The 9,739-nt window shown below is 37.4% G+C and overlaps 1 protein-coding gene across 1 annotated transcript; it reads left to right on the forward strand.

Annotated features, from left to right (window-relative positions):
* Nucleotides 1–438: 438 nt before the first annotated feature.
* LOC103319025 (receptor-like protein EIX2) lies at nucleotides 439–3,299 on the forward strand. Its single transcript, XM_089046921.1, is given in 2 exon segments — nucleotides 439–1,249; nucleotides 1,252–3,299. Coding segments are annotated over 2 exon segments (2,688 nt in total). The 5' UTR covers nucleotides 439–462; the 3' UTR covers nucleotides 3,153–3,299.
* The last annotated feature ends 6,440 nt before the right edge of the window (nucleotides 3,300–9,739 follow it).

Raw genomic sequence — 9,739 nt, forward strand, 5'->3', positions numbered from 1 at the left:
TTTGGTGGCTGTTCACTTTCTGCGTTCGGTTACTTCTTTTTGTTTATGCGTTTACAACTTTAATTTTTTTTATTTAAATTTCATATTTCCACACTTATCCAATTTTTTATTTTTTTTATTTTTTGGGGTCTGAGTTTTGTTTTATCTTTAAGAATGAGTTTTTTTGTGTTTTCCACGATGATAAAAGAAACAGGAGAATTGGACTGGTTTATCAAGGACAAATATGGAAACACAATTAATATTTTTTTCTATAATTAAAAACATTGATTTAAATGGAAGAGAAGTGACACATGTCATGCAAAGAATAGAGAAAGTCTAAAAATCTAGCATTAGAGGAAAAGTAAATGATATTCTATTCTATGTGAGAAGAGAAGATCCCATTTGGACACGTCCTCTCCCCCAAAGATGTATAAATAGCACTGTAGATGACTCATTATTGCTCACAGAGTAAGTATTTAGCTCATGAATATGGGTAGCACTGTTGTCAGGTTTCTAAGCATTGCAACCTTATTTACCATTTGCTTATTATTATGCAATGCAAATCTGAGTGCGCCTTGCAAACAAAATGAGAGACAAGCACTTTTGAAGTTTAAGCACGATCTTCGAGATGATCCTTCAAATCAGCTTTCATCTTGGGCTGGTGAAGGAGATTGTTGCAATTGGGCGGGAGTTGTCTGCGACAATTTAACAGGTCATGTCCTCGAGCTTCACCTTGCTGGATATATGCCTTTCACCCCGTCTTTCAGTGGTAAGATAAATCCATCTCTACTCAATTTAACGCATCTTACCTACTTGGATCTAAGCAACAATGATTTTGAAGGAATGCAGATTCCTAGCTTCTTAGGTTCTCTCAAAAGTTTAAGATATCTTAACCTCTCATACTCCTCGTTCGTCGGATTAATTCCTCATCAATTGGGAAATCTAACGAGTCTACAGGTTCTTGATCTGGGCGATTATTCGGAACGGGAGGTTGAGAGCCTTCAATGGATTTCTGGTCTTTCTCAATTGCAACACTTGGACATGAGTGGTGCAAATCTTAGCAAAGCATCTGATTGGTTGCGGGTGACAAACACACTCCCGTCTTTGGTAGAGAACTTGGATATGTCTCGTTGTGGACTTTATCACATACCTGGTGGTATTGCCAACATGACTAATCTTAAATTCCTTTATCTCCATCTCAACTCTATCAGTTCTATACCTAAATGGTTGTACAGGCTTAGCCATCTTCAGTCCCTAAGTCTTTCCTCCAATTTTTTCATGGTGAGATCTCGTCTTCCCTTGGAAACCTCACATCCATTGTCAATCTTGATATTTCGTCGAACAATCTCAATGGAAGCGTGTCAGAAATTTTTGAAAGTTTTTCTAGGCGTACTTCAGGTCAAATAGAGTCATTGAGTCTATCATCGAACGATCTTTCTGGCCATTTAACAGATAAGCTTGATCATTTTGAAAAGTTGCGCGTCCTTGATCTTGCTAGTAACTCAATATCAGGTCCCCTTCCACCGTCCTTTGGCAATCTGTCATGCCTAGAAGTTTTGAGAATTGATGATAATAATTTAACAGGTGTTGTCTCTCAACTACATTTCACCAATCTTAAAAAATTGGTGCAATTTGAAGCAAGTGGAAACTCATTGACTCTTGAAACTACTCCACACTGGCTTCCTCCATTTCAACTTTCTATTTTGGATTTAAATTATTGGCATCTGGAGCCATCGGAATTGCCCATGTGGCTTCAGAGTCAAACGCAGTTGGAGATTCTTATCATGCCCAACACAAGAATTTCAGGTACCATTCCGACTTGGTTTTGGAACTTTTCTTCCCAATTATGGTGTATTGATCTCTCTGAAAATAAATTGTATGGTGAGGTTCCACATGTATTTCCCAGTTCGCCGTCTCTGGTTATTCTCTTAGGTTCTAACCAGTTCAATGGTTCATTACCTCTTGTTTCATCAACAGTGGGGTTACTAGATCTTTCCAACTCATCGTTTTCTGGAACGCTCTTTCACTTTTTCTGTAATAATAATAGTGAACCAAAGGCACTTTCATTTCTTCATCTGGGCAACAATCTTCTATCTGGAAAAATTCCTGAGTGTCTCAGAAACTGGAAAAAGTTGTCAGCTGTAAATTTAGATAGCAACAATTTAATTGGGAATATTCCAAGGTCTTTGGGCTACTTACTCTCCCTCGAATTCTTGGACTTGCGCAATAATCACTTGCATGGGGAGTTGCCTCCTTATCTAAAGAAATGTACACATTTGACTATTCTTGACCTTAGTTACAATAAGTTTCTAGGAAAGATACCAATGTGGATTGGAACAAGCCTTTCAAATTTGAGGGTTCTCAGCCTTCGTTCAAATCAGTTTCATGGCCACATTCCGTACAAGCTTTGCGATCTCACATATCTCCAAATATTGGACCTCGCACATAACAATCTCTCAGGAAGAATGCCAAGGTGTTTGCACAATTTTACAGCAATGACCATCTCTTCAGAAAATACCCTCCCTATAGACTCGCTTAGAGAGAATGCAAACGTGGTGACAAAAGGCAGAGAAGTGAAATATGGAAGCAGTCTTCTTAGCTTGGCAATTAGTTTGGACCTTTCAGACAACATTATCTCTGGAGAAATCCCTGAAGAACTTACCAGCCTCATCTGCTTGCAGTCGGTGAATTTGTCTTATAATCTTTTGAGTGGAAGAATCCCTCCCAAGATTGGTGATATGAGAAGTTTAGAATCTCTTGATTTGTCCAGGAATCAACTTTGTGGTCAAATTGCTCCAAGTATGTCAAGTTTGACATTTCTCAGTGTCTTGAACTTGTCCTACAACAATTTGATAGGCGAGATTCCGAAAAGCACTCAACTTCAGAGTTTTGATCAATTCAGTTTTATTGGTAATAAACTTTGTGGCCCTCCACTTGAAGTGAACTGCAGTAATACCAACGGGACAGTACCACCGGTAGCAGATCAGAAACACGGAGGAAGTTATTTGCTTGAAGACGGTTGGTTCTATCTGAGCTTGGGACTAGGATTTCTGTTCGGTTTTTGGAGTGTTCTTGGCTCGTTGTTGTTGAACTTGCCATGGAGCATTGTTTTTAATCGGTTCCTAAATAGCATTGTGAAGAAGCTTTATGGGGTAATTGTTGAACATTTTTAACTATTTCTGCAGGTAGATTGACCTTGGTTTGTTCTTTTAGATGTTATCGTTTCCAAAAGTTTAAGAGATGCTTTAGATAGGATGTACTTTTCTTGGATATCGATGCTTGTAATCAGGGTCAGGCTTTAAGTCCCCCCCTTTTTTTTTTTTCAGTTGTTAATCAATAAAGTTATCCCTCGTACCACCGAGGTTTCTTCCAAAAAAAAGGAGATGCTTCAAAAATACAAGTCTACTAAATTTGAATGGGATAAATAGATCCCAATCAATACGATCAAAGGCTTGTTTATATGTTTTTCTTAGGAAAGAAGATAACAGCTCATGACGGATGAGAATATTATATATCTTGAATTAGTAAGAATCAAAATCCAGGAGAGGAGGAAGACATTAGATGAACACAACCAAATCACTGCATGTGTTTCAAAGGGTTGGTTATTGAGTTCACGAACGCCTCTTCACACATAAAAACAATTACATACACTGATTATACAGGCGCTCCTAGTCTTAAAGACTACCAGAAATCATTGTGCACTCGTTTATTACAAATGACAATTCCAAAACTACATTTAAAAAAATATATAAATGTTAATTACACATTTATATGTATTAACAGTTAGCTATTAATTACAGCTGCTATAGGCCTTTGCCACAAGGTATCAAAAAAAAAAAAATTTATTTATCCATGTCTGCCACATTGTTATTTGGATAATTCCCTTTATAGCACTATGTGTCCTTTGTACTTTTATTCCTTTTGATGCCTTTTTATAAATAAATAAAAGTAACTAAATTACACCCTATTCAATTACATACAAATTTACATGGAATATCACAAAATATTGAAATGAAACATTAAAATCAGCATTAAATAAATAAAGCTATAAAACAACACATTAAGTGCATGTTTGGCATTGCTTATTTGGAGCAAAAATCACTTTCTTATAAAGTTTTCTTCCACCCAGCTGTTTGGTAAATGAAAAAATAATCTGATTATATGAATAATTGCTGTCAGCCACAGCAATTTGAGGAAGCTGGTCAGGGGGTGATTTTATTTCTGCTTATGCGGAAAGCGGATGGGGAACCGGTGCTCTTTAATGAACTTTTTTAAAATGCCCAAATTATCCTCATTGGCTTTTGCAAATTACATCCACTATCCTCTTCATTTGATCCTATATTCTTGAATCGCTCCTTTCTCTCCTCTCGCGTTACATGGTGAGTTCAGTTCTTCTTCTTCTCTTCACACCTTTCTTCTTTAATTTGTCTCCAAGATTCCTACAACCCCAGATCTAAAGTTTGTTTATTATCTTTTTTCATTCTGGATTTGGGGCAGTTTCAAGGTCCTTTCTGATGGTCCAATCCTGGTAGTCGTGCCGCTAGTTCTCAACAAAGAACAAATCTTAGTGGTCCTTCAAATCAACGGATTGGATCCAGTATCAATTTCATCATTTTGGGTCTTTAGATGCTGGGTTTTCAGTGCAACAGAGTGATAATGTTTTAAATTGTTTCTCATTTACCTGCTATATTGTTTTCTCGTGTTTGATGGGTTGCAATGAATTTGTAGGTTCTGGGTTGTATCCTCTGTGTTCTCTCTTTCTGGGTTTCTCTTGTTCTAGTCCTCATTTGCAACTTTATCCAAATTGTTTTTTATAAATTCTCTGATCACAACCTTATTATTTTTAATACTCATTCTAAACTGGGTTCCTTCAATCTTGTTTTTCGTTTTCAAAATCATTGGCCCTATAACCTAGAGTTTTCTCAATTACTTGTTACTGCTGGGTTTCAATGAAATGCTATATTAATTGACAACAAACAAAACAAAACAAAACAATGTAGGATGAGCCCACATAACGCATCTGGAAGAAAGAGGAGGAGAATGGTCTTAATTTCTAAATTTACTTAAACAATAAGGAAAGGAATGCATGTATGCAAGTATGACTGTATGAGTAGCAACATATATACTCTATGGGAATTGGCAATTGGTTGTCGCCCATGGAGTTAAATGGTGTGAAAAAAATTATTAATGAAGAGGCAAGAGGGCACTGAATACTGGAATCGTGATAGGAAGATTTTGGGTTGTTATTATATTCATTTGTGAATTACAATCGTTGAGTTTTCCAATTGGTCATAATTTTCAGGTTTTAGGTATTGCAATTAAAAATAATAACCGCATGTCCTTTCTAGTCATTATACATAGTCTAAACACTTTCACACAAAAATTTACCAAACACTTATAAACTGCTTATTGTTTCAACATCACTTTTAACAAAAAGTTTACCAAACGCCAAACTGATTTATTTCACAGCTGATTTCTCATACAACAAATTTGACAGTGATTATTTTCACAGCAATGCCAAACTGGCCCTAAGTAGGGGTATTTTTGGATGCAAAATATATTAAGTTTGAGATATTATGCCTAATTATGTAACTTATTTAATTGAATTCTAGTTATTGGATTTTATTTATAAAAATTAAAATTTTTTATTTATAAAAAAATAAGATGATGGACTGCACGTAAGAAAAAATTAATCTTAAGAAAAAAAGCCAAATTTACTATAATAATAAAAGCTCGTGATTGAGATTGCTTGGCTGGCCTACAATGAATAAATATGTTCAGTATAATTTATTCATCTTGGCAAAAGTGCAAGAAAAAGGCTACTTCCAAAGAAAAAAAAAGTGTAGAATTTACCCACCAATAAAATTATTTCCAAGGGTTGAGCAAAAAAACTTTTCCTCGAGTTATATTTGTGATCGAAAACAAAATGTCTATATATAAAAAAATTTAAATATAAAAACTCTAGGCTGGATGATGTTATGTCGGCACTCCAAATTGCACCTCCCACACTTTCAAATGGTTTGAGTTTGAGAATGAAGAAGACACGGAGGCCATGAGAGAATGGTCCGTCGGTAAAAGAGAAAACTAGCACATACTTTCCTCCAATTAATTTAATAATTTTCCTTTTTCTCTTGACAGACCGATAGATAACGAGTCATTGTGGGGCTGTATGTGGTTTCGGATTTTTTTTTAATTTTCCCCAAGAAACAGAGTATACTTCACTTTTATTTATAAAAGAGTGAACATTGGGAGTTTTGTATATAAGTAATTGGGGATTTAATTCGACAATTGCAAATTGTGCAAGTTCTGCATAGAGGGAAATTGGAATGTGGAATGTGGCTGGGCAGTGTAACAGAAGAGCTGAATTGTCAGGTAAAATTACGCATTAACGGAGTCAAGGAAGTACATTAATACCGCCATATTTTGCCAAAATTAAAGTATATAAGTTGTCATTAGACATGGATAATAAGAAACAGTGCCAAAATCCCTCTATGATGATATAGTATGAGAGTCACGTGCTTTTAGTCCCTCAAACTGTTCTTCAGTGGCTAATACTATTAGCTAGTCAATGTCTTTCAGTGCCCAATAACATTACATTTACATGCTCCTTCTCTTCATCTTTACTTACTCATCCTCACGGACCCATCGACTTCTGAGTGTCTGAAGAGAGAGGATTGTCTTTTGTTAATGTGCCTAAATTTGGTTCAAGAGAGGATGATCTCTTAGAGATCGAGGTTGGGCAATTCTTACAGACTAGACTAGCATAATCAACCAAGTCGTCCTTGAGAACTTGCAAAACAAAAGAGCTAATGGTGGGTGACACCGGTGTGTTGCCGGCCAAGGACCCTCCGATGCTTAAGCCAATCGAGTGTTTGAGAGCACATCACACAATAGATTTTGGTACTTATAATGACACACCTTTGAGGAAGGGTCTCTTGATCAACTTTTATATCATCATAGACGACCTAGTCCTTCTCATAATAGAACTCTAGAACAACCTAACCCTCTTCAAACTAGGACTCCAGAACAACCTAGTCATCCTCGAACTATAGGACTCCATTTATGTAGGTGTCTTGGTGAGCTTGAAACATCTTATCTTCTCTAGGATTAGAAGTCCTCTTGGTGAACACCACGTAAATTAGGCTAATGCCAGCCTTACCCACATCAGATCGAAGCTCATGGACCAATGGGCTTACAAGCCTACCTGAGCTAAGGTGGAGAAAATGCATAGCGATCAGGCTCAAGCCCAGCTCGTCCATTGATATCGAAATCAACTCGACCACCTGGACTAGAGCTCAGCTTAGTCATTTGTACTTTAGCTCAGCTCGACCAAGAGGTACTTTACCTCACAAACAGAAATCCCCCAAGTCTCTAGACGAGAGTTTTGTGTGGAGAGTTGCATCTTTTGGACAACTCCTTTTTGGGACCTTGGTCCCTTTATCCCCCACCTACGTTTTGTGAATTATTTGGTATGCTGCATGCCAAAACTTGTATATGTTGCTTGTGTTTGTTGTACCAAATTCCAATTGGATCATGTTTGTGAAAAAATGGTCACACCAATATGCACCTAAACTGAGGCAAAAATCCAGTATAACTTGTATGCAATTCCATGTGTTTGCCAATCTGAAACTTGACCCATGCATATGCAATGCCTTTGGGTTTCAAAAATAGAAATCCATGAGATGTGCTTATGGCATTTATCGGGTGAGCTTGTCATTGTTCCATTGTCAGTAGCGAGAAATTCCCCCGAATGCAAGGCAATTGTCGAAATACGGAGCTGTCCATAGGTAATGGCTTGGGAAAAACGCTGCAACACCGCTAGGAAGCCATGTGCTAGCTGTTTTTTATCCTTTGCTGAACTCGCCTTAAACAGTAGGCTACTGTCTAAAATACCCCCTTTCCTTACCCCGAAGGCTAGGCGTAGTGCAGTAGTTCTTGGGCCAAACGAATTTGAGGGAAATCACTTCACAAAACAGACCAACTGATGGACGAATTTCCAGGAAATCTTTCATCTTTAAATGATTAGCCCCAAAGAAAAAAAGAGGAAACCCGAATCGGCATGATTATATATACACATTTTTTAAAATTTTATTACACGTGGCGCTCTTAGGATTGGTGCTTCAACCGGTTATTTTGCATAAAATCGGCCGCACCCGATTAAGTGACTTATGCGTCAATCCTCCGCCACTGTTCTTCTTCACTCGACGACGCGCAGCAGCAGCAGCTGCTCAATCTCAGGCCGGCCTCCGCCACGTCTCTCTCATCTCAATCTCAGGCTAGCCTCCGCTCTCTCTCTCTCTCATCTAGCGGCTTATCTCTCATATCAGCCTCTTCTCTAACTCTCTCTTTCTCATCTCGATGGGCAGCTTTTCAATCTCCAACTAATATGTGCTCGCTAATTTAAATAAATTAGGGTTTTTGATGAAATAATTTTGGCTTTCGGTTTCAATGGGGCTGTTGGAGTTTTCTGAGCTAATTTCAAAGGCTTTATAGCCTAATTTTATTGGTAGCCTGTACATAAAACTGAATTAGGGTTTTGTATGAAATTGAATTGGGGCTTGGATTTAATTTGTGCTTGCTGTTGTTGGATTATGTTATGTTGGTAGGTTCTTGGGATATTTCTGCTGTTTCTAAGGATGATTTAACGGGTTAATTACAGTTTAGTATCCTATGGTTATACCAGACATATGTGATTCCAGTGATTAGGGTTTTTGTCAAATATGTCCGTTAGTTGCCTACGTCGCAGTATGAATTAGGGTTTTACATTTTTTGTTAATTTTAAATTGATTAAAAAAAAATTTAGGAAAATGTTCAGAAAATGAGAAGTAAAAATCCCCCCCAACCACCTGCGATTTTCTTCTCCCCTCATTCCCCATGACCACCACCCGTAGCCATCCTCCAACCCCCAACCCCAAACGAACCCAGAACCCCAGCCCGCAACCACTCAGATTCCCTCCCCTTCCCCCCCTGCCCCGACCCCGAACTCCGGTCCCCACCTACCAACCATAGCTTGCCGACCACTCTCTCTCCATCTAAGAAGCACGGACACGGACACGGACACGGACACGGACACGGACACGGATACGGATACGGTGATACGACACGACACGGGGATACGGCAAATTTTCAAAAATTAGGATACGATACGTCATGGATACGGCTATTATAAATATATATTAATAAATATATATAACCTAAAACAGAGAACTTCCATTGAGGATCCTCAAATAAGCTTATTTGAGGACACCCCTTGTAGGCTCCACTCCGAATTGTATTTCACTAATCCAAACCGTCTATTTTGTAGATACTTATTCAAAGATCATCTTTACAAAAAATCACTTGAATCCGATATCATTTGACAATTCAATTGATTTATTGAAATTTTAGTACTTTCTTGAAGCACCGTGTTCATTGATTTTGTAGGATACAATTGGATGTCGAAACGGTTTCCGATTTGTCTAATTTTTTGTAAGGATGATCTATGAATGAATACCTAAAAAATAAATGGTTTGGATCATTAAAAAAAAAATTGTAGTGTACCATAAATGGCGTCCCTCAAATAAAATTATTTGAGGGATCCCTCAATAGAAAAGATATTTTAAATAGATTATAAATTATAAATTATAAATATAGTGTAGCATTTTGGGCTTTCTTTTCTGATTCTTTATATTTTTAGGCATCTATAGCTTTTTTCACCCAAATATATCATTACCCAAAGCCCATTTGTTTAAGACCCAAACCCATAAACAGATCTACGAAA

Source organism: Prunus mume, linkage group LG2 (assembly GCF_029339155.1).
Source record: "Prunus mume cultivar Tortuosa linkage group LG2, ASM2933915v1, whole genome shotgun sequence".
NCBI lineage: Eukaryota > Viridiplantae > Streptophyta > Magnoliopsida > Rosales > Rosaceae > Prunus > Prunus mume.